The 26,213-nt window shown below is 40.3% G+C and overlaps 1 protein-coding gene across 3 annotated transcripts in view; it reads right to left on the minus strand.

Annotated features, from left to right (window-relative positions):
- Positions 1-942: 942 nt before the first annotated feature.
- Positions 943-26,213, minus strand: part of plppr2a (phospholipid phosphatase related 2a) — a 70,515-nt gene continuing 45,244 nt past the window's right edge. Inside the window, exons 3-7 of one of the 3 annotated variants that reach the window (XM_004562894.3) lie at positions 15,022-15,142; positions 13,065-13,315; positions 8,318-8,494; positions 5,833-5,960; positions 943-4,793 (exon numbers count right to left, since the gene is read on the minus strand). In XM_004562894.3, the coding sequence (XP_004562951.2) occupies positions 4,685-4,793; positions 5,833-5,960; positions 8,318-8,494; positions 13,065-13,315; positions 15,022-15,142 (786 nt within the window). In that variant the 3' untranslated portion in view covers positions 943-4,684. Of the gene's footprint in view, positions 5,084-5,816; positions 5,961-8,317; positions 8,495-13,064; positions 13,316-15,021; positions 15,143-26,213 lie in introns of all 3 variants that reach the window. The other 2 variants (XM_004562897.3, XM_004562896.6) reach the window with 2 other exon arrangements.

Raw genomic sequence — 26,213 nt, forward strand, 5'->3', positions numbered from 1 at the left:
AAAAGTAACTTTAGGTAGTAAGATTTTATATTTAAAAAAATTAAAGTCGAGAAAAATTACCTTAAAACTTCTCTCATTTTGATTACATTTAAACAACTACTTCACTTTAAAACTTTAAAAGCATAAAAGAACATTTTTTCTGTTCTAATGTTTAAACTTCTGACACCCAGTGAGACTTATCAAGAGACAAAGGGCCTAGGTTATGTAGAGTTAACGATCCAGTAACATGATTTTTAATGATAATGAACATAGAGACATGCTGCTGGTAATACTGCTAAGTACTTTCTGTCAAGTAGAATGTTGGATGTGGGACTTTTTTCATTGCTGTACTGACACATTTGTAAAGAATTTGTCATCTGGAGATATACACCATGTGTATATGGGAAAGGAATGGGAATAATAATGTAGTAAGTCGTGACTAATCATTTTAAATGAATCTGTACCTTTTGTTATTAGTTTTTTCTTTTAATCAGTGATACTTTGGCTCCATGTCAGGAGATCAGAAGATACTTTAGGAGTTGAGCTGCATTTATAAAATACAAAGAAGGGGACAGAAGGCTTTCTAAAAAGCCCTGACGTTATCACTTTTTCCCAACAAAACGAAATGAAATGCAGTCTCAAACCATGACAGAGTCTCCACTGTGTTTTACATGGCAGTTCACTGTTCTAACTTTCTCCTGACCTCCTCTTTATATATTGATAACCTTTTTAACCAAAAATGTAAAATTTGGAGCTATCACTCCATAAGACCTGCTGATGCTGATTTTTTCGTCCAGTTTTTGTGTGACTTGGCAGCCTTTTCTCCCCGCTTCCTTTCCTCAAGTCAAAAAAAGCATCCTGTTCACATGCAAAACAAATGCAGCAGCTCTGACACACAAAATCACCGCCAATCACTCTGAGAACACAACAGCAAAACAAGAAGTGCAGACTGACACAGACAGCTTTTCTTATTTCAATATCCATTTATTGTTCTCATCACACAAATCTTTACAAAAACAGAGGGTTTGCTGCATCAGGATCAAAGGAAACACGGTCCTGCCTCTGAGTAGCAGATCTGAAGGAGACTGGTGCTTTTTATTCACATGTCAGTCAACTGCAGCGTGTTTGTTGTTTGATTTTTAAACATGTGTTACCGAAGACTTTACAGGAAAGTAAAGCTGCGGCGACGGCAGTCGAGCCGGTGGAGAATCCGAGTCTTCGTGGCGGGCGTGTTTACCTTTCATGTTTGATTGTGTCTCATTTGTGCATTTTGGATCACAGAGGATTCACAGAGAATTTGGACAAATGACAAATTCGCACTTGCAAATGAAATTACAGCCAGTCACTGCTTAGAAAACACTTTCGTTACATTTTGTCATCAAGATTATCTTAAGGCATTTCTGCTTCACTGGGACATTGAAGACTGGAAAGAAATGAGGAAACACATGAAACAAAGGGCCATCATGCAGCAAAGGTCACATGTCTGACTCAGCTTCACAAAGTTGCAGGTACACTATGTGGTATAAGTAGCCCTGGCTCTCTGAGCCATCAAAATGTCACAGTTTTGATTATTTATTTATTTGTTTTTTCAGTGAAATCAAACCTCTCACAAGTACAAGATGCTGATGATAATGAAGCTTAGCATCCATCAGGGAACTATATAAGGGTAGTTTAGCACATATTCTCAATGGTCAAACACATGCTTTTGGTTAAGTAGAAGCTATAATGAAAAATAAAATCTACTGGGTGCTAGATTTGGATCTCCAAAAGATGGTCATTTTTATTTAGCTGAGCACAATTAAAAAAAAATAAAATGAAGAGAAGTTATGTTCTTTTTGTTTTAATTTCCAAAATGATACCTATGACAGCCACATAGAGTGTGAGTGGAGCGTTCGTAAGGAAGGTTAACAAAAAACTTAAAGATATGTAGGCTGATGGAGGATTTAGTTGTTGTCACGCAGTCTGATGGCGTATTATCACTAATGTTATAATGCTAATGATTAGCCAGAGAGGCACATATTTACAACACAGGCCTATCATCAGAAAATTGGGCCATCTTTATCTTACATCCACATGAATGGGGAACCAAAAGCGATACATGCCTTTCCATCTGCAACAATTATTCTTTTCTGGGACCTTGCGGCTTTATTACACAATAGACATGACATTGATGAAGTCAGATAGAGCATTCGAGAAGGGGTAGTGATCAAGGTGGGTTGCAAAGCAGCTTGCAGAAGTGCATTAACTGCAGACAGGCTACACCAACTCAAATAGCATAAGTCGGATCAGCTAATGTGGAATAGCATGAGGATCAGCTGATCTGCTGGTATCATGAATGAGTCTCACTTTATGCCAGATAATTAAGACTTAAGAGCAGTAAGCTCCCTTCAGTGGGGAAACCTCTGGTAACTGTAAAACTGGTCCAAGTAGACAGCAGACAAACAAAGTTAGCAGCTGGCTGGTGATCATAGTAGAGCATAGTAGAACCAAAATAGAAAATATGCCCATTCATCATTAATATTACACCATTCATCAAATTAAAGCTCTTAATTTGTTAAGTTGGATGTGAAAGCTGTTAGATAAAATATTAGTGCTAACTAGAATGCAATAATTTGTGAAATGTGTGTTCACAGCTTGACCTATTGCCTTGAAAAAGGAAAAATAGATCTCTTAGGGTGTTTAGATATCTATGCTTTAAACTTATGGCCCCACTATAAACTGTTGACCTGTCTGGGATGTAACCTCACTCTTGCCCCATCACAACTGAAAAGTAGAGGATGGATGGATGGATGATCAAAGCATGAAAAAAGGAAAGTGAAAATGGCCTAATAAAACTCAGAAAGTCAGGATCACATAGTGTCTGATGTCAGAGTAAAATGACTTTTCCAATCCAGCTTTATTCAGTCCAACAGACAGACGCAGCAAATTGAAACAAAAAGTGAGTCATCTGAGTACTTTCCAACTGATGGGTCAGAGTGGTTCAGCACGTCTGCTCGAATTCTCCATCATTGTAACAAAAACAAGATTTTCCTTCAATCGCCACACAGAGTCTTGGTGATGCTCGTGTAAAAATCACACTCTCAATAGAAAAAAGAGCTATGTACAATATCTTACAGGTTCGGTGTTAGAAAGTGGGGAAGAGGAGAAGGAAAGTACAGTAACAAGTAGGGGGTATAAGTGTGCTTGTGCATGTGCGTGCTTTCAAATATGTTAGAGTTTACGTCTGTAAAACGAGGTCTTCTGTGCTTTGTGTGTCTGTGCTTGTGTGTGTGTGTTTGTGTGTGTGTGTGTGTGTTTGTTTGTCCAGCAGAGGGAAACATTTCACAGCACAGTGATGGCATATTAGCCTAGATACAGACACCACAGAGAAGAGAGATAAATGGAGAATGTAAAAAACAAAATGTATTTGTAAAGAAAGGAAAAGCAAACAAAGGCAAATGAAGAGAACAAAAGACAAAAGTGGATCGTGAGGGAGTGTGCAAATCAAAATCAGCAAAACTGTCACGCCACACGGAGCGCTTATGGCAACCACGCCGTATATACACAAACGTCAGTAAATCAATATATCAATAAAATCTCAGAAATAAATCACAGTAATTACACGACGCAGCCAAAGGAGACGCCACTTCGGGATGAGCGATGCTGTTCCACAGTTAAATGAAAGAGACATTTTTTTTAAAAGTCAGTTGGCATCACAGAGAAGTGTCCTGTATGAAGGCTCCTCTTCGCAAAAGAATACAAAAAAAAAAACAAGCAAAAAACAAATATTTGCTCCTGAATGTGATGCACTTAATTTGGCTCACTGTTGTGCCACCTGCATTCGGGAGCTTGGGTTTGTCTCATCCAATGTGTGTTTCTGTTTCACATTAGGTTTTGGCAAAATTGCAACCATCTGAGAGCGACGGAAAACACAAAGTTGATAGCCAAGTGAAGATGTCTGTACCTTCATCCTGTTTGCTTTTGTCTGGTGCTTCTGCTGAAGGATAAGAAACGGATCCTTTGATCCTGGGAAACCTCATGCGAAGCTGACTAGGGCACTGCTACTCAACCCTGGTGGGTGCTTATGCGTGTGTCTGTGTGCACGTGCATGGGATGAAATAAGGAGAGCAAGTGTGTTTGTTTGTGTGTTCATATGGCTTGCTAAAAGGATGTTTTGTACGGGTAAATCTCAGCAGCACACATTTCCTCAGGTGGGTTTCTTTGGTCCAACACGGCGCACGTCAAAGCCGCGTCCTGAGAGCTCACCATCACCTTTTGGGTTCTTTCCTCAAACAGGCGTGCGCTCGTACGGTTGGAGAAAAAGAAGCAGCGGACATTCTCAGTGGTCACCGTTTGATTTCGTTTTTGTAACAGAGCAAACCACTGCTGATGAAAGTGAGCTTCATGTGATTGAGTTTATATACATATAAAAAAATTAGTTACATTTTTCAACATGAAAAAAAAAGGAAAGAAAAAAAAGATGTACCTGACTCTGTACTTATTGATCAGAGCTTTACTTTACTGGTATTCCAACAAAGAGAAAGTCTTTGAAGAGTTTGCCTATCGGTTCCCCGGGGGTTGAGAGGGCAACGGGGGATGTGTGTGCTGTGTATCATGTATTAGGAGGGGTGGGGGGTCTAGACCTGCGTGGAATAGGAGCGGTGCAATGTTGTGTACCGCCCAGCCGGATGGGCGGCGCATTGTGGTGAGTGCTGCTCCGACTGGTCTAGACTTCGCTGGAAATGGAGCGAGACGGTATGAGGACATCGGGGGTGGCGGGGAACCGATAGGGCTGATGGTCATGTGATCTCTGTGAACGGAGACCCCCGCGGAGTCTGCAGGGGAAAGAGAGGAGTGAGAAAGAGAGAGGAGGACGGGGCAGAGAGGAGGCGGAGGAAGAGAGAGAAAAGTGAAGAAAAGAATAATCAAGAGCAATGTACAGGGATGAGTGGAGGACAGAACAGATGTTCGACAGAGCAAAAAACAGAAATAAGGCAACAGATGGTGGAGATAGTGTTGGGGGGGGGGGGGGGGGTGACAACGTTGGGTAAAAAATATTCAAAGCTGGTTAGAATGGTTGGACGTAGGTGTTGTAAGGTGGGGAGGAGGAGGAGAGTGCAAGATGCTGAAGGAGAGTGAGGGACAAGGGAGCAGATTGAAAGGAGAGAGGCAAGGTGGGAGACAGAGGAAAACAAGGCAGTCAGGTGAGGGTTAGAGACAGTGAGAGACCACAGAGGACGCACGGTATTTTTCTAAATGCTTCACCCCTGAGAGAATCGCTTTAGAAAATGCAGCGCTTTCGGAGAGCAGATATAACTTGAGGGGATCGCTTCCACAGCTAAGACTATTTTCTTTTAGCCTCTGCTGACTTCACAGTTTCCCTTCAGCCAAGTGCTCTGCATTATATCCAAATGGTAAATAACACTTGGAGTGTGTCAGCCAAACTGCTGATTCACCTCAAAGACACAAGTGGCTCTCTCTATAAACCAGATAACGTGAAAATTTGTAACACTGTGGGATTTTTAGGAGTAAGCAGCACCTCTTTCCAAAGCAAACATTCACACTAGAATTTGTTCCATCCTCTGACTGAAACATAACCGTGGCTCATTTCACACCACTAGAACAAATCTCACATGCGTTCTTATCAGGGTACAACAAGCCTCGCGTGCGCAGAGATTTAAAGGATTCACTTGGGTGTTTTGCTAGGACTGGGCGTGCGGGTGGGCTTGGAGCATGTTTGAATTTGTTCTTTTTTGAGGAACAAAAGGAAGGTCACGGATTCAGTTAAGAGACAAGGGGTGTGTATCTCAGCCCTTCTGTGAGCACAGTTGTGCCTCACACCCACCCCCGCCCCTTACCTGAGGGCCACTTAACTTTTCGAGTGGACTCTCCACGGAGGGCAGTGTCACCATCGGCATGCCCAGCATTGACTCGGGACGTTGGGGTCGCGGTGGAGGAAGACCGGGCTGCAGCTGTTGGAAGTTGTTAATCACACAAGTCACCTGATGATAGAAACCAACATAAAGAGTTAACTGGGACCAGAATGAGACACATGAGAGAAATTGACCATTTGTCAAATTCAACACCTAATCAGATTGTTCAGTAACAGCTTAGTGGATTTTCCTGTGTGGCAAAATGGTTTACAAGGGCTTTGGGGGAAAAAAGGACCGAATTATCAAAGAGCATGAATGTTAAAGTTATTTTGGGCTTTGGATAAAAACTTTGAACTGTTCTTTTTCCAGTGTACATCTTTAATGGACAAGTTTAAATATTGTTCTCCAATCCACACGGGGTCAAAAGTACTCAAACATACTCAGATATCGACATACATTCACTTAAATCTTCTAATATGTGGTACGAAAGGTTCTTGTCTTTTAACTTGACATGGTCACGGCATATTAACCTCTCATTAGTGATCATGATTGACTACAACTGGTTCTACAACTTTTCAACTCAACATAAAAAGAATTTGACAGTACTCTCTGGATTACTCGATACTCAGAATGGGAAAGTCCACGTGAAAATCTAAGAATGAGAATTACAGATTTACACAAGTTGGGAAGGTCTCAACAACTGCACCATCAGTTCAAACATTTCTATGTAAATGCAAGTTATTTGGATTTTTCCCCACCAGAAAACCCAACTGTCACCCTCAGCTGAGAAGAAATATGTTAGGATATTCAGGAACAACCAAGGAACCACCAAGGTTCCAAGGCATGACCTGGAAACTGCTGGAACACCAGTGTCACTGTCCAAAGTGATGTGGGTTTTTTCACAGCCATGGACTAAGACAGTGCTAACCAAGAAAGAAGGCCCTGCTCCAAAGGTGGCACTGTCAAGCTCAACTGAGACATGCTGCTGCCCACATGGCAAAACCTAACACTCCTGAAGAAAGGTTTTATGTTCAGCTAAAGTAAACAGCAGTGGCGTTTGCAGGGTTACTTAAGTTGGACTACCTGGTATATAATGTTGTGTTACCTGATTGCTAGCGACACAGCTATGTTAGCATAACATTAGCACAGTGAAGCTGGAGGATGAACGCCAACTTTCTTTCCACTCGATAAAAGTTAATGTGAGGGATTCTGGTGATTAGGGACAAATGCAATCGCATAGCAGGATGCTTTCGACCAAAACAGGCGCAGCTTGATGACATCATCAACATGCGCTATCGCGATAGAGCTATATAGTCAAAATCTCTATTGTTGGCCAAATTTATATCGTTTCTATCGTATATCGTTTATATCGTCCACCCCTACTAAGAACACTCCACCAAGCCTCAGGCATGGTTGAGGTAGCATCATAATCTGGGGTTGTTTTGCTGCTGGTTGTATTGCATTACATTAGATTAGAAAAAATCCAAAATAAAGTCAAACATTTGCACCCAATTCTTGCTTTTTAAAGTCATTAAAGAGTATCCTAGAAAAAGAATATATCAAAGAAATAATTAGGAGTCCAAAGTTACCATGGCATTCATGCTCATGATGAGTGGGTGTAAACTGCAAAACATTATCAGGCACCGCTAACTACTGTTAGGTCTGCAACTTTCAGTTACATGATTTTTCATAATTTGGGGTCTCTATGCCACTATAATAGGTTTGAAATGAAACACTCTGTGTACAATTGAAATTGAGACTCTCAACTTTGATTCAATGAATTATACAAAACATTTTGTTACCTGTTTAAATGTTACAGTTATTTTAAGGAGTAACCTAGAAATTCACTTAAAACAATTTTATAGTCAGATTAAGGTTATTTTTCAGTATTTCTTTATCAGTTAGGCAAAGAAAATGTCTTGAGTAATTTATTATTGTGGTACTTGCATTGGGAAACTGTTATAGTGGACCAAAGCAATTGGTCAAAACAAAACCAGATACTATAGCGGGAAAGTTAGAACCAACCAAAGCATGACTCATGCCATGAAAATGTAAAGCTCGCCAGGTATAGTAACAGTAACAAAAAGGGGTGTGGTTTAAAAAAATGGTTGCTTGACTTCTGCTACTGTGGTGCAGCATATTAAAATTGCATGTAAACCTATTTCCGAATGTCATTTAATCTGTTGAGATATTAATGTGGTCTTTAATCATCTGATTGATATGTAGCCCATTAATGACCGTTTTTGTCTTTTTTCATAATTAAAAGCACCTAACAGGACATTTTTCTAAGACACATTGTTTTAGATTATGAAGAAAGATAATAAATTACCATATGAGACATTACACAGCTGTTTTCACAGTGCTCTCAGGGGCAAGTAAGCTCGTCTTTACATGCAAAGATGGAGCGCTTAAAAAACTGAGAACATGTCTTTCTTTTTTAATCTATTTGTCTGCCTGTCTCTCTGCTCCTTCTATTCTCTCCTCACCAAAAACACAGCGATGGCTCCCCCAGTGAAGAATCCCGCCAGGACATCAGCCCAGTGGTTGCGGTACTCAGCCACTCTGACCACACCGACTAGCATGGCGAGACAAAGCAGCGTGAGGCTGATAGTGGGCTTGGTGAGCCGCGTGCCTTTGGTTTTGAACACCAGTGTCACGTACATCTGCAAAGAAGCATAAGGGAGGGAGCGCACAGTAGGGTGCAACAAACACAGAAAGCCACAAAGAGCATGCAAGTGCATAAGATACATCACTATTTTAAACCAGGTAATAAGACGTACAAGAGATTTTCTTCCTGTAATTGGCTGGTTAAAGTGGACCTATGTAGCTTGTCCTTACTTTCTCTCATTATATATTCAGCTACACTAGTGGATGGTCATATTAAACACAGCATTTACCTAATCATAAGGGGAACTAATCATAAGAAAGTTAGCTTAAAAGGGAATGGAGCATAAAGCAGGTGAACTGAGGAACTGCACTAAGCATAGGATAAGTTACAAGAATAAAAATACTGAGATAAAAGTGAGCATATTATGCCACCTTTAAAGTTAAAGTACCTGTTAACTGTTTCGACAAAGGGAGGAAATATATAATCTGAAATTTTGTTCAGGCTAAACACAAATCAAATTTTTGAGGTGGCAGAAATCAGCATAAGTATCCACTTGATTACATCAAATAACAGCCAGTGTTATTTCTTGTTCAGCGTGGTAATGATTGTTTACAAATGACAAATACAAACTGGTAGAAACAAACTAATCAGTGTTGAAATAATTGGTAGGTGGTGCCTTTTTAACTGAAGGCAGCATTTCTGCAAATGTGTTTGTTAAGGTCTGTTTACTTGCATACATCCTTGTTTTGCTTAAATGTGAGTGGTAAAAGGTAAAAAGGTTAAATTTATATTAGTGCTGTCAGCATTAATCTTGTTAAAATGACCTTAACTCCATAACTGCATTAAAGTGGCAAATCTCCATTAGCGAGTTATCGCGGATAGCCTGGTGCGTGGGGCTGCAAGGCCGTGGTTAGCTCTTTAACGCGTTAGTGCCGTGCAGCCACGTGTGAGTGAGAGAGAGAGATAGATAGATAGATAGATAGATAGATAGATAGATAGATAGATAGATAGATAGATAGATAGATAGATAGTAGGGGTGCAACGATATTCGTATCGATATTGAACCGTTCGATACAGTGCTTTCGGTTCGGTACGCATATGTATCGAACAATACAACATTTGTAATTTATTTTATCAACTTTCCTTCTGACGATGCTGTCTGTGTTGAGCGCTCAGTGAATCTGTGTTCGACTACTCCGCCTAGGCTGCACTGTCGAGCGCAGATCCACTGAGCGCTCAACACAGACAGCATAGTCAGAAGGAAGAGCGCAGGGCAAGCTAGCAAGACAGAAGTTAAGCTCTCCTTGCAACATGGACCTCCCCCAACCTCAATCAGATCTGGCGTTTGGAATTATTTTGGTTTTCATGTGACGTATGACCCTGAAGGTAAGCGAGTCATGGACTAAAGTAAAACAGTATGTTGGATGTGCCATGCAATGCTCAATTACATGGGTGGGAACTAGTGTGTTAGCGCAGTAAGCTCGTTAACGTGTTGGCCGTCTAGCCCCATGCACGGGGCGATCGGCGGTAGCTCATTAAAGGAGATTTGCCGTGTTGTGGCGTTAAGGTCATTTCAACGAGATTAACCTGAAAGCACTAGTGAGAACACAACGAATATGACTGCACATTTACGCCGACATCATCCTAGTGCAAAGACAAAAACAACAAGCATGCTACTAACTTTAGCCGAGTCATTTAGACAGCTGTTAGCACATGATTCTCCTTATGCTGCTGAGAATATAGCCCAGAAGAAGCGGATAGTATAGCTTTTATTTTGGAAAGAGACATTTCTCTGTAATAAACACTCTTTTCCAAAGATGAGTGATTCCTCGATCAGATACAGGGCTCGCAATATCGCTAGCCCGACGTCCTGGGGCTAGCGATTTTTCCAGTCGGGCTACCAAAATCTATCTCTGCCCTGCCCGTCGGGCTATTGTAGGAAGGAAAAATATATGTCAATGCTTTTGCATTCTTTCAGAAATTTAGCTGGGTAATTATATCATTGGCATCGGTGAGCCACTGTCAATATGTGACATATTGAAATCGTGTTTGAATTTGCGCTTGTTTTTTGCTTTCACTTTGCAATCGCGCGAACTGTGTATAGAGAGCGACAGCACTGATCTGTGAGTGATGATAATTTGTGCACCAATTCCTCTGGCATCGTCTTATTAATCGTTAGCTTACTATGCAAACATGACAAGTGAAATCTCCCGCAGCAAGCTTAAACATGTGAGAGGTTGATCGCGCAGAGAATCGCTGAGCTTATGTGAGTGCGTGTGTAAAAGCAGCAGGATATATATTTTAGTTCTGCTGAGCCAAATAAGACAGGTCAGGGTGAAGAAGTGACAGCCAAAGAAAAGCTTACCACAAAACGGAGAAGTTATGACAAATCAGACTATAAGGCAAAAAGAAAGTGCAGCTTTATGGTTTCATGGACAAAATAATTTCTGTGGCTGCAATATGACGAGCTAAATAACCAGGGCTGCACATAAGTGGTCCGCAGGTGCGCATTCGCTGTCAAAATAAAAAACACGCACAAGGGTTAGGGTTAAATTTAAAAACTGTACTTTTGAGTTAAAATATATATTTATAATTTTAATAAATGACAAATTAAAAAGGCATGAACATTTTTTTTGTATCGAAAAAATATCGAACCGTGACACCAAAGTATCGAACCGAACCGTGAATTTTGTGTATCGTTGCACCCCTAATAGATAGATAGATAGATAGATAGATAGATAGATAGATAGATAGATAGATAGATAGATAGATAGATAGATGAGCACTCGACTTTGACCGAGTCAAAGTCCAGACCTCAACCCAAGTGAAAACTTGTAGCAGGACTATAACAGAGTGGTGCATAAATGAGTGCCCACAAACCTCAAAGAACTTAAGCAAAGTCCTAAAGAAGAAAAGAAAACACTTATTTCAAGTAGAGATGGCACGATACCACTTTTTTATGTCCGATACCGATACCGATATCATAAATTTGGATATCTGCCGATACCGATATGAATCCGATATAGTGTTTTTTAATCAACAAAACTGTTTTTTTTAATATCTTGCTGCATTTTGTATAAGTTCATACTCAAGTTTAAAACAACAACTACACTAAAGCTATTCTGTTATACCTGTATGCAAAAAAAAAATATTTCATAGTTCAGCAATACTGATCAATCTAATAAACTTAAACCTACACCATCCTCCCTATTCTGGTATTTTAAAGAGTACTTAGCGTAAATATTAAGCAACCTAACTAATAGGGTTCCAACTCCCAGCAACAACAAAAATAAATAAATAAAAAATAGGGAACCACCCCTCACACTCCACCTCATGGTGCTTAATCGACGTAATCAACTTTAATTTGATGCAGTGTGAAAAAAAATGCACAGAAATCAATTATTTTTCAAGAAATATTAAATAGATTCAACATCTTTCTTCAACAAAAGTGCAGACTGCACAGATGGTACCTTTCCAAAGGAAAAAGTACTATAGCTTACTAGGGTATATATATTAGACTTAATAGTCACTATATACTATATACAGTAATTGACTTCTATTCATTTTACATCAAATTAAAACTTTGGGTGTCAGATAATTATTTATTAAAAGCTAGACATTTTAAATGAGAATAAGAAAGAAAAGTATGTCTTTGTGCCCCCTTTTCCCTGTTAATGCCCTATCGGCCCCCCTGGCTAAACTTTGCTAGATCCGCCCCTGCACAGTTACCAGCCGTCAGCTATGTAGAAAAAGATCCTCGAGTAGAAAGTAATATTAAATAAATTCTAACGACAGCTTATCAAGCTTAAACGTGCTGCTGTTGTTCAGCCACTGGTTTCCTCTTTCTGGTGCAAAGTGGGCCAAAAACAAACCAGAGAGACGGACTCACTCGCGACAGAAAAGCCGATCAGCTGATCATTAAGCAGTTTCATGATTGAAGTAGCAGCAAGAAGAGGCAGTCGCTTGTTAAGCTTAACGCAGGAATGCTTTACATACATTCAGAGATGGACTTACACACTTGCTTTACTTCTCTCGGGGATAACTTTGTCGGAGATGACATGCCGGGTTGCTAGCGAAGCTCCAAATGCTATCCAGACCACCGACAGGTCCCGCATGCCACAGCCGCTCTATCACATGATGCATACTGCTCCGACGTGCTAACGTTCTGAGGTGAGTTACGGCGTGTTGCAAGTTTTGTGAGGTGCTTTCATGATATTTAATGGATCGGATTACATTTTTTATTTTTCTCCGATATCCGATCCAGTAATTTAGGTCAGTATCGGACCGATACCGATACGTAATATCGGATCGGTCCATCTCTAATTTCAAGTTATGGATGCTAAAAGCAATTCAACAAGCCATTTTATTGCCGTTTTCCACAGGACCCTATGTAACTTTCCTTTTCAAATGACTGCATTCTTTAATATGTGATGGTCTTCTTTGATTTCATCCTAATCTGAGATCTAGTGGCAATGGTGTTCACTAAAAACAGAAAGTTTGGCATGGGCCTGAAATAACACAGTAAAGACAGCAGGTGGGCTTCAATTGCTAGAACACATCTGAAACTCCCGTTAAGTCTTAAATCTTTACAGTAGCAATATCACCTCCAGTTTTGTCCAACCTACCACTGTGTACACTGCTGAGTAGACGCTGAGTGCTGCATCCTTAGATGGGAAGGATTTACGTGCAGACATAACAATCAGTGGGTTGCCTGTGCAGGCCCGTCGCTCTGTGATGTACTGCATCGTGGACTGGCAGCCTAATGCTGTGTAGTTTGGTCGGCAGGCAGACAGGAAGTGAGGCGTCTGGTTTCCTGTCACTACCTGGCCGGCATTGGCGAAAATAGTCGTGGTGAATAGACCAAAGGCATAAACACCTGGACAGGACAAGAGTGTAGAGAAGGGGGAATTGTGGAAAAGTTAATAAGCAAGCATATATTTTATTTTTATTAAAAGAAAATATAGATTTTGAAAGAGACACACGTCACCAGGTGATAAAAGTAGTAAATGCTTCTACTTCAAAGAGCCCCAACACATTATTATGTGTGAAATTGCAACAGAATCCTCCTCCTCAGCTGATTCAGCTCAAGATGCAGATTGGTAGGCTTCTTAATATTCATGGGAGCCTTACTGCCAGGATCCTGAGCAATCTACCTCAAACATTATGCCACATTTGATCATCCAATTAACAGCTTCATGTGCCAGCTGTGGCTGACAAACAGCAGGTCAGGTTTTTCCAGTTCAGCAATTTCTTTCATAATGTTAAATGGTACTTTTTATTCTCTTTTATTTTTCATCATTCAATTACACACTTATGAAGCACTTATTTATAGACTGAGGATGCCTGTAAGTGAGAGCCCCAATGTTAAAAAAAACAAATAAACAGATTAAAGCCTGCCATCGAGCAGTGCTGGGTCCAACACATCCCAAAGTAATGTGTTACTGCACTAAATTCAGTAATTATATTACGGTTACATTAAAGTCATTACTTGTGTTACAAGTTATCTGCACGCTGAGTGGATACCCTATATATGAACGAGCCCATTACCATTTACCATCAAACAAATAGCTAGCCAAGAACCCAAAGTGACGTTAAATCTTACTGCATGCTGACCTCAGCCCAGCAGCCAGAGTTTAGTCTTGCCCAGGTAACGAAAGCAGTGATGAGCAGTCAGTCTTGCAGCATTGTAGCATTAATTTCTACCTGTTCATGTTTCTATAGTAGAACATGAACAAGTAGAACTGTGGAAATCACTTTAAACTCTCTTTAGGTTGTTTTTCAATGCTGAGTAATTAAGTAACAAAGTAGATTAAAGTTCATCCAGAATGTTCTCACAGTGCTTCACTTGTTCCACATTGTGTCATGTAAAGCCTTGTTCCATTATATTATACAGCAATTACAGTCTCAAGTCTTTTGGAATGTGATGCTACAAGCATGGCATACCTGTTTTTAGGGCAGTTTCTTCTTTGCAGAACTACCGAAAAAAATAGAAAAAATACACCCAGTGGCTGTGTGCTTAGGGTAGTTGTCCTGTTGGAAAATGAACCTTCACCCCAGTCCTGAAGCCAAGAGTGCTCTGGAGCTGTATATCATCATGGACGTCTCTGAACATTGCTGCACTCCATGTTCATCTTTCCCTCAACCCTGACTAGTTCTCAGTTCCTGCTGCTTAAAAACATCCCCACAGCATGATCCTGCCACCACCATGCCCAGTGCTTGGTGCCTTTGTTACTAATGGTCACACGCCGCAAAATGTGGACCAAGTGAAGTGCTATGAATATTTTGCACTTTTAATAAAAGTAATACATTACTTTGTTGAAAATGACTAAGCATTGCCCAGTACCTCAAAGTCTATGTGATGTTTAAACAAGTCAGTGTCAGAATACAACAGGTAAAGAGAATTCATTACAAGTGTTTGTTACAACTCCAGCTACCTGCACACTGCACCGAGCTTCCATCCTTTTGGAGGAATCGTGACCTGACACTGTCCACAGTTTATATATGAAAATGGTTAGAAAGATTTAGATGTGTCACTTCAAAAGCCTGAAAAAGGGACTGTGGAAGACACTACAGCATGCTCACCCAAGAAGCGTATTATGCGTCTCAGTAAGGGGTTGAAGTAGCAGCAGTCTGCAGTCACAATGGTCTTCTCCTGGGTTCCCTCTGCCTTGGTGAAGAAGGCGCACAGCTCTCCAACAAGAATCTGGAAACACACAAAAAACATAGTAGCCATGGTTCCATCCATCCATCCATCCTCTACTTTTCATTGTGGTCCAGATCACAGCGGCGGCAGTCTAAGCAGAGATAACCACATGGGAGCCAAAAGCAACCTCCTTGGTTGCCTTTGTCACAGGAGGGATCCTAGACATAAAACCACCTCAGCTGGCTTCATTCAATATAGAGTAGCAGCTCTAGCCCCTTCAGAATAACTTGCATGCTACCTAGAAGGCTAAGCCCTTCAGAAGAAGCTAATTTCTGCTGCTTTTATACAGTGTTATTCTTTTAGGGGTAATTCAGATATATACATATAAAGGAGAGGACTGGAACATAGATTGACCAGGCCATCTACAGACACATCTTCACATTATGTTTTGGTAAATCTTCAAAAATTGTTTTGTATAATATCACTATAATTTTTAAAAAAAAATACACTCCAAATACCATTTCTAGGTGCACCAATAGTACTGGGGGTTGTGTGTGCATAGACCAAGTTTAAGCATGCCATTTGTGCATGACTCCATTGTGATCCCTGTAGTTAGTGAGTCAAAGTTACTACCTGGTTTTATTTTATTTTTTCTTTATTTTTTGTGTTCCTCTTGTTCTTCCGGTGTGGTTTTGTGGTATGATGTGCCATGTTGTCCTGATAGGGGATGCAGCCACCATTAGAAGGTGCTGACAGCAATGGTAAATAATATCCACAAGCATGCAAGGCACCAAGGTTTCAGAACATTACATTGCAACGCAATAATCAATTAGGTTCACTTAACCTCTCAGTGGTTTTAATGGCATGGCAGGAATGGAGTGGCAGGAATAGAAGCGATCATATTATATGTTACAATTGAACAACTCATAAACTCCATAGACTGTTCACTGCAGAATGACAATGAGCTCAGGATTTGTTTATCTTCAGCTATAAACATGACATAGCTCTACAAAGGATTTAGCCATGACAGTATTGCGGCTCCAAACATTACTTATGATCTCAGAACCCACTGTGCGAAAATAGCTAATTACACACTTTAGTTATCATCTCTTTAATTAAGTGTGAGCTCTCTGGCTGTAGTGCCATAGAGCTGTAACCTCAGTACAGTGCTGCACATTCTGTGAGCGAAAAATAGCAGTCATCGTTGCTGGGTGCTCACAGTTTTATTGCTGTTTTTGTGATGAGCATCAGGCTTGGAGCAGAGAGTCTGGTCAGATGACTTTGTTCAATTCGCTCCCAGCGAGTCTGAAAAGTGGTGGCTTTCCAGACTGATGATCCCTTAATGGGCTGCAACTGTGAGGCTCATCTGTATGAGAGCCTACTCCACTCAAAGACTATAGCACACACTGCAACAGAGCCCTGAGTAACCACCTATGGCAGATATATCCTTCATCATCCTGACAATATGCATGCAGACTGTGACAGAAGTGGGACCGACATTGACACTGATTGTGTTCCACAGATTCATGAGCCTTGCTCTTACTCTTTCCATGCTTAATATAATTCACCATTTACATTCACAGTGGCAATATCTGAAGCACTTCTGTAAAAGGAAACGGAGCAGGAGAAAATGAAAGAAAGAAAGATGAGAGATGCAGAAAATGATCGCGTTTCAGTCAGGTTTGATAAATTTCCATGAGGGACCAGCCAAGCTGAAAGAGTTAAAAGCATGCAGGGAGCCAGCCAGTGCAGCAGTGCTGTGAAGTGCATGCCCAGCCAAGTGATTTCTTTCATTAGAGGCACACGGCCCCACTGGGTTTCCCATGGCAACCATCTAAACACTAATATAAGCATGAAATCAAAGCTACGGGGGGATTAATCAGAAGCTTCAAATCAGAGATGTTATGGGTAGTATGAGACTCTGGACAAGCATTTAGGGGGCAATTAAAAGGCAGGATAGCGTCTATTTCCACAGGGACAGCTTGTCTGCAGAGCATTTAAGCCTGGGTACGCCACAAAATATGAGATAATAGCGCTTTTTAACACTTTACCTGGGGCATAGATGTGGAGGAGTGGGTGGCAGGCATTTTAGAAGCATTTAACAGCACTATAACCCCAAAAAGCCTTTATTTTTAAGGCTTTACAAAACCCCACACTCAACATTCCCAACTCCTCACTGCTTCTAGCACTGTCCATCCTGCCCCTATTGTCCAGCTGACATAATCCTCCCAAGAGAACCTCTTAGTTGACAAAATTGATATGCTTGCAGAGATTTACCTCCTATCGGTCTCACAGTGTGCCTCGAGTAACAGGCTTTACAGACCGTGCCTAAATCAAGTAAAATTTTAAATTAGAAAATTAAAAGGTTTATAAAGTATGTCCACTTGGAAATTACATTCAATTAGTTAAATTATTACATTAGTTAATCTTCAACCTAATTGATTTAAAGCAAGAAAAAAAGTGAGTTTACTTTTCCATGGGATTGTTCTGCAAACGTCTAAATAGATTCTGTGTTAAAGCATTAAAGCATCTGTTTTCAAGTCTTACTTACTTTGTATGTTGTTATATTGCTTCAAGTTTAGCCCATTATTGGAATAGCATGTGCCTTTTACAGTAAAGTTAAACAGTAAAGTGTAACACAAACAGTGCGTGTGAATTGTCTGGTGTTGCTCTGGAAAGTCACCCATGACAGAGATTAACAGGATTTAACAGCTCTACATTTTTATAAAGTACAAAGTAGCACAACAATAACACCCACCTGTGCTGATCAAGCATGACGGTCTTTATCACAGAATAGGCATGATATGGTAATATTATTAATGTGCAATTACACATGTGTATACTGTGAGGGAGTCTCATGATTTTCTGTTCAGTTACTCTGTCGTGACTTACAGACTTACTTATTTATAAACCAACCAATCTGAACAAGACAGTGTTTACTGAGTGGGTGTAAGTGAAAATATTAGGTTTACATGAATACACCTTGTTAGTGAAAACACGCACCAGGCCGGGAGTTTTGAACAGATAAACCCTTAATAAGACAAAAATTTAAAATATAATAATGTTAATTTATGGATTTAACGTTACATTTAGATCCCCTGGTGTTTCGATGAGATGATTTAAGTTGCTTTTAGACTCAAAAATAACCTGTAAATGTTTTTGTCTAGTATTAATAAAGCGGGAAACAGCCATCAGCAGTGGGGGGAAAAAAGTACCCAACTACACCAATAAACTGTGACTAACTACAACGTTAAAACTCATCTGTACCTTTCAACATTTATACCCTAAATGTTGATAAAATCTTATAACACTGACTTTAAGTAATCTGATTAGATGTAAATTTTCAGTGTAATTTTGTTACATAAGTACACTGTAAAACTTTAACTGACTCTGGCCAAATGAAATTTACTTGACTGGTATACAATCGGTTTATACAAAATATGTTTTTCTTAATGATTAATGATTTTTATATTTTTGGCTGCCTTTTAATCAAAATTGTTGTCTCATGTTATATGAGAGCCAAGAATAAATTTTTTTGTGTAGAGTGTGTGAAATGTTTTATGCTGCCTCACTTTGCAAAACAAATCCCTGCTCTCAGAAGCAGCAGGAGCAAAAGAGAAGATGAGTTTATGAGTGAAGAAAGAAGAGGGGGCGCTGTGCTGAAGGTAGAAAGTTAATGGGGTTAGGGTTAGTAATGCAGGAATACATTATTCATGCATTGATGGCATCCGTGTGAATCATGAAGCGCATTATTTCAACCAACATTTTTAAATCATCTCTCTCGGCTGCGGCAGAATGCACTCTGGCTCCCTGCCTCTGTCCCGACTGCTCCTTCAAGGACTCACGGTTAAATGTGATGAGGCTGTCACTGCAGTTTAGAGACAACAGGATAATAATTCCTTGAAATTAAGCTGCTCATCAAGCGTGCGCGATGACAAAGCGGAGGTAGTGTGAAGCATTCGGAAACCAAGGACGTGCGACTTTGTTGCTTCAGCGAACTGCAAAATCAGTACGTAAAGGTGAGTGACAGGCAGTTGCATTGGTCACATGATGCAAAACTAGAGATGAGTTGAGGAATGAAACATTAATACAGACGTGAGATGTGATTAACAATCGGCATCATGACTACACAGCCCATTTTTGTCCTCACAAGGAGGCTGGAGGATTTGGCTGTGTGTGTGTGTGTGTGTGTGTGTGTGTGTGTGTGTGTGTGTGTGTGTGTGTGTGTGTGTGTGCGTGTGTGTGTGTGTGTGTGTGTGTGTGTGTGTGTAAGTAATCAAATCTCAATTTGTGGGTATTAGTAAAATGCGAGTGTGTATTCAGACTGGCCCTTTTTATGAACGTGTGTCTATTATGAGGCAATAAGCGGGGACGTTTTACTCTGAGCCACGAGATGAATGAAGAGGATTGTGGAGATGACAGACAAGCGGTGGGAGTTGGAGAATAAAGAGAGCAACAAGAAAGCAGGGAGGATTAGAGCAACATTATTAAAGAAGAGGAGAGCGGAAAGAAATAACATTTTAGATAAATACATTTCACACCCATGTGCGTTATTTTATATCTAGCTTTGTAATTAGCAATTTCACACTGAACATGTTCATTCAGAAGAAGGAGGAAAAGAAGTCAGGATACACAATCCAGCAGTTTCCTTCAAAGCCGTGTTAAACAAAACCAGCTTCATCTTTTTTTTTCCCTTTTAGTGTATGAAAGAGTGAATTTCAGAGAGCATATATGAGAACAACAGCCAGACATTTTAGCATCTTCTAGAATAATGACATGAAGCTGTGAGGGCCAAATCAGGCATCTAGGAAACAGCCAGGACCTGCTGCTTAGCAGCAAGATACAGATTACTTCCATTAGGATTCCTCTCTGCAGACAGCTGACTTTGGTGTGTTAGTGATCAAATAAGGTGGCAAAAACAGAAAACTCAAACCAAAGGGACAGATGAAAATAAGACTCATGTTAGGCTCTGAGTATTCACATAAAATGTATCAGTATTTATTAAGTCGTCATTGCTAGAATCTGTTTAATAGTAAAATGATCAAAGACACATTTCTAGTCTACATTGTTAACCCTTTAAACCCTGAACTGTTAAATAAGTGCCAGAAAAGTCACATTTCTTGAAAATGGAGTGTTTATAAAATCTTATGACAAATAAAAAGGTATTACTCCACATATATGAGTTTAAATTTGTATTATATTGGCTAAATCTGCCAATTATTATAGGTTTATATTTATTTATTGGCAGCTTATTGCTTAAAAATGTATTGTGCAATTTATTTAGGTGTTTCTGGGGCAAAAAAAAATCAAAAATCAAACTGATAGTGTAGAAGCACTCATTTATCAAATACGATCGACTAGGTGTTAAGGGCTTAGGTTAATTTCACCTGCTGGTGAACACATTTGACCCATTGTAGTGTTTTCCATTTGTCTGAACAACATGATACACTTGGTCTTAAGTCCAGTAAGGTCATTCTTTTGTGATGTGATGCAATATGAAAGAAGTTCGCACTGCATGGGTGTTTTGCACTTTGTTAGTTAGTGATTAATTTTCACTTGGTGTTTTTTTGTGTTTGTTTTTTTCTTCACTTACTGGTTTAGTTTAGCACCAAAGGTACTTGGTTAGGTTCGGGTACTTAAAACTAGTCGGTGGGTGCAGGAAAAGGTTGGCGTGTGGGCTAAAATATTCTCCTTCACAACAATAACTCTGCAGAGTGAAAAATGACTCTATCCAGTATGTTGAAATGTGACACCAAGGGGTTATTCTGACAAGCTGGAAGTGACAGACCCATCTCACTACAGCCATAACCCACTGTGTCACATGCCAATGTCAAAGGACCTCTTGCATAAATGTGACACACCAAAGTCTTTGAAATAGCGGTATTTGAAGCCCCAGGAATGCGCTGCTGATTTGTCCCATGTTTCTACAGTCTGTGAAACAAGGTGACAAGAGCACACACAGAGACATATGAAAGGCTCACTTTTTGTAGTCCACATTCATTAAACTGTAGTTTCACCGCAGTAGATCTACAACAGCATTTGCTATCAGGTTATTAAATACTGCAGTGCAAGTGTAGCTGGATACTCTGAGCTCTGTGTTTGTCTTTTCCTAAGTGCCTGTGTTCACTCTGTGAACTTTTCTACTGAATTTGAGAGGCAGTGATTAGAAAAAGACACGATACACGAATATAGTCCAGAATTAATCCACCCTTGCAGGACTATCATTAAGTGCAATATAAACCAACACTGTTTTTGATCCATATGAAAAGCTGGATTAGGGCCAAGCTCCTTTGTTTTTAACATTTTCTTTCTTTTGCTTTTCTTTTTTGTTTCTGTATGAGAGGGATGGGTGGGGTGGGGAGTGTTCTGGGTATTTCTTAAAATTGGCCATGGTGCAATATAGCTGGAGGGTATTGTGCAATATTTGAGTGTATTTGAGCTAAAGCTTAGTCATTTGGGAGTAAAATCCATGTACAGATTTTAGTGACCCTCTTTGGTTAAAGCATAATTCTGGGTGTAGAGCTATTAGTTATTCCCCATGAACAATTGATTACAGTTTGCATTTCTGCCACTTTCTGGTGCGTGGAAATCTTAAAATACACTAGCTGCCTTTAATTTCTTCTTCAGGATTTTGCTATTCTCAAATGATTGAGTCAGCACTTAGCTTTAGGCACCCTCTCAGGATCACAACCGTGATGTTATATATAGTTCTTTTTTGTCCTGGCTTATTTTTATCTAGTGGAAATTACTGTAAATGAATGTGAATTTTAAGAAAGTTTCTGATTTCTTTTTTGCTGGACATGCATCTCCATATGTGTTTTTTATTGAAAATAAGTACTGTATAGCTTTCAACAATATAAAGATGAGAGAAGTTAGGATAAAGCCCCCAGAAAGTTCAACTTAGAAAAGCAAGAAAAATATCCTCTGTCAATATTATTCAAAGATTGTATGTAATGTGTATGTACAATTTTGTTGCTGCAGATGTTTAAATTGTCATGTTTAAATGACTGAAATGTTTTAAGGTGGACCATAAAATAAAAACAGAACAAAAACCTCAGGCTTTATTTAAACCTTAAGTCCAGAACAAACAAAGCATAAAGGTGTAAAACTCTAAAAAGCAAACATCCAAAATACACAGACAAGAAGCATGAGGAAAGGGAACACATGGGAGGAAAAAGTGAAGCACAAAATTCAAAGAGAAAGGCAGGGCTATTTATACACACCAACTAGAGTAGTTGGGGATAGGAAACAGGAGCCAATCAGACACAGAGGAAGTGAAACCCTAAACAAGACCAAGCAAAACAGGAAACAACCCCAAAGTGCACTCACTGGTCATTTCATTAGTTACACCTCATTAGTTTTAGGTTGGACCCCTTTTGCCTTCAGAGCTGTCTTAATTCTTCAAAGCAAAGATTCAACATATCGACACAGACACGGTGCATACTGACATGACAGTGTCATTCGACTACACATCCATAATAAGAATCTCCAGTTCCAGCACATCCCAAAAATGCCTATTGGACTGAGATCTGGTGACTGAGGACAGTGAAGTGATCGTCATGTTCAAGTTATCTAAAAATTCAAAACACAACACAACCCCATGGCCTTAACAGTTATCCTTAATGTACCAGTAGTTCTGTGTATCTCTATGTCTCAAGACACAATCACTCACATATTGTATAGCTGAAAACCTTTGTTGGGAGATATTCAGTTCATGTCTGTGGCTTAATTTAATGAAGGCATGCTGCAATTCTTGCATTGCATGGACCAACTGCAGATCCACATTGATGAAACGCAGCTCTGCAGCCATGAGACTTAATGCTTCTGACAAGATTGGGAAAGTCATTCATGTGTAAAGTAATGCGATGCAGTGTATAGATGAGATCTGGGCTAATGGATGTTAAAGACACGGCACCTGTCTGAGCAGATCAAGATCATTACCTTTCCTTACATGTGGATCTCACCAGGACTTTGACTGTGAGGGGTGGGTACTAACACGAGACTCCTGGTCTCTGTAAATACAGACTGGACGAGTCTATAGATCAGAGACTTCATAAACACTGATAAGATATGATGAAGAATAACAACTGAGAAAAGAACATGATCTCATTTATGGATGAATAGACATACAAGGCCAAGGGGCACTTTACACAAATGCTAAGGCTTCTACAAAAATGGAGCCTATCAAGCATACACATCAACACACATCATACAACCTAATAAACAGAGTGATGCCCTTCTTCTACTAGGAAAAATTCAACATCACAGCCACTGTTATCCTGCTTGGTATCCGTCCAGAAAGTCAAACCCTGCCTGCTTGCATCAAAGCGATCCTTCTTCCTTCTTACATAAGCACAATCGCTTCATCATTGCGTAGCAGCATCACTAATCCCCTTCTTTCCCTTTAATCTCTTCTTTCCTCTTCCTTTACCTTAGTTTTTTTAAACTGAAAGAAAAAAGTAGGTTATACATTTCTTACTTTTCCCTTCTCTATTTTTATCTTGTTCAATTTCACACCCCACTTTTCTCTGCTCGGTAACATCCCTTAAAATATGTATCAGTGGGACCTATGGCTGCTTTATATCTCATTGTTATCTATCATTCTGTTTCTTTCACACTTCACATCTTTGCTGGGACATTGTTTATTTACAATGAGCCACCTGGATGCACATCCGATGACAGAACTTGGATTTGAGTAACAGAAATTTCATGGAAAATATTCCCCATATGTAGCAAAATGGGAACAGATGTCAGCCTGTAGATGTGTAGGCCTACTACACATGTGAGCAGTGTTGGGCAAGTTACTTTAAAAAAGTAATTAATTATAGTTACTAGTTATCCATCCATCCATCTTCATCCGCTTTATCCGAGGCCGGGTCGCGGGGGCAGCAGCCTAAGCAAAGAGGCCCAGACCTCCCTCTCCCCAGCCACCTCCTCCAGCTCATCCGGGGGAACACCAAGGCGTTCCCAGGCCAGCCGAGAGATATAATTTCTCCAGTGTGTCCTGGGTCTGCCCCGGGGCCTCCTCCGGGGGGGACATGCCTGGAACACCTCACCCAGGAGGCGCCCAGGGGGCATCCTTGTCAGATGCCCGAACCACCTCAGCTGGCTCCTTTCGATGTGGAGCAGCAGCTGCTCTACTCTGAGCCCCTCCCGGATGGCCGAACTTCTCACCCTATCTCTAAGGGAGAGGCCAGCCACCCTTCGGAGGAAGCTCATTTCTGCCGCTTGTATCCGCGATCTCGTTCTTTCGGTCACTACCCACAGCTCGTGGCCATAGGTGAGGGTAGGGACGTAGATCGACCGGTAAATTGAGAGCTTCGCTTTTACACTCAGCTCCCTCTTCAACAAGACGGACCGGTGCAGCGTCTGCATTACTGCAGCTGCAACCCCAATCCGTCTGTCGATCTTCGGCTCCCTTCTCCCATCACTCGCGAACAAGACCCCGAGATACTTGAACTCCTCCACTTGGGGCAGGAACTCATCCCCGACCCGGAGTGGGCATTCCACCCTTTTCCGGCTGAGAACCATGGCCTCAGATTTGGAGGTGCTGATCCTCATTCCCGCTGCTTCACCTCGGCTGCGAACCGTTCCAGTGCAAGCTGGAGGCCCTAGGGTGAGAAGTTCGGCCATCAAGGAGGGGCTCAGAGTAGAGCAGCTGCTGCTCCAAGTTACTAGTTACTTCTTCAAAAAAGTAACTGAGTTAGTAACTGAGTTACAATATTCTAAAAATAATTAATTACTTGAAAAGTAATTATTGCGTTACTTTAAAAGAATGTTTAACCCTCTGGGGCCCAGGGTATAATTGGCCATTTTTGACTACGTTTGATGTTTCCTCTATATTTCACCTTTAAAAACTATTTACTTTGCTTCGTTTGGTATCATCCTTTTCAGCACAACCTCACGTGTCTGAATTTACAGTTATGTTTTCATTTTGACATACTGTAGTAACACAACTGATCTAAAATCAGACAAAAAAAATATAAAATCTGAGTAGAAAAAGTTATATTTTTTACTGTAACAACCACAAACATGTTTATTGAATCATATTTCATAACTTTAGATGCAAATATAAATTGTCAATTTTAAAATCCTATGCACAAGTTTTGCGGACAACAAAGTTATTTGCAGCCATTTACCTTTTACCCTTAAAAAAAAACATTTCAAACTATTTACAGAACAATCAGCTGTTCGGCATTAAATAAGATGCCACACAAATTATTTGTGCCACTCCCAAAAAATAATTTCTGTCCACTATAAAGGAGAAAATCACAGCCTGATACCTGCAGGTCTGACAGCAGCAGGTGTCTCGCTCATCCTGTTTTTTACCTGAAGACAGCAGTCACCTCATTGTTCTGACACACGACACAAAACTACCCACTAACTACACACTAACTACACAAAACAACACTCCAAACACGCTAAACATCACAAATCTCTCACATCTCAAAACTCGCTCTCTCTCTCTTTCTGCTGTTTCTCTCTCTCTCTCTCTCTCTCTCTCTCTCTCTCTCTCTCACACACTCCTAAAACTTCCCCCTCTTCCTAAACAACCAAATGTCACATTGCCATATCAATTTTGATTGGTCGACATGTTACATTTTTCCATCAACACGAACAGGCTGTTTTTTGTTTTGTTTTTTTATTTTTTGCTCATAAGCAGAGAGTGCTCGCTGTGCTGTCCTTCGACAGTAAACGTGACGAAACTATTGAGGAAAAAAACCACATATATATTGTTTATCATGACTCTGGTTTTACGTGGCCTATCAACACAATTTAAAAACTGGTATATATCACCTTGTTGCTTTGTCATCTTGAAGTGGTCATGTGATTGGCTTACCACGACTTTATTCTTCCTCAGTCAAACGGCAGCGCTCATTTGATTGTTTTCCCCCTTAGCTCCAGGTGTTGTGCCAAAAAGTGCTTGTCTACCAGAAAGTGATTGCAGTCCGCGGGAGCGCGCGCAGCTGCTTAAAGCTGTAGTGCCCAGATTACTGACAGCTACTGATATAAGATGCGGTAAGCTGAAGACAGCTTCAACCGTCTGTTTGTTGAAAAATAGTAACGGACCGCATTTTCTTGTTAGTAACAGTAACGGCGTTGTAACGATAGAAAAAGTAATTAGTTAGAT

Source organism: Maylandia zebra, linkage group LG4 (assembly GCF_041146795.1).
Source record: "Maylandia zebra isolate NMK-2024a linkage group LG4, Mzebra_GT3a, whole genome shotgun sequence".
In the NCBI taxonomy this organism is placed as follows: Eukaryota; Metazoa; Chordata; class Actinopteri; order Cichliformes; family Cichlidae; genus Maylandia; species Maylandia zebra.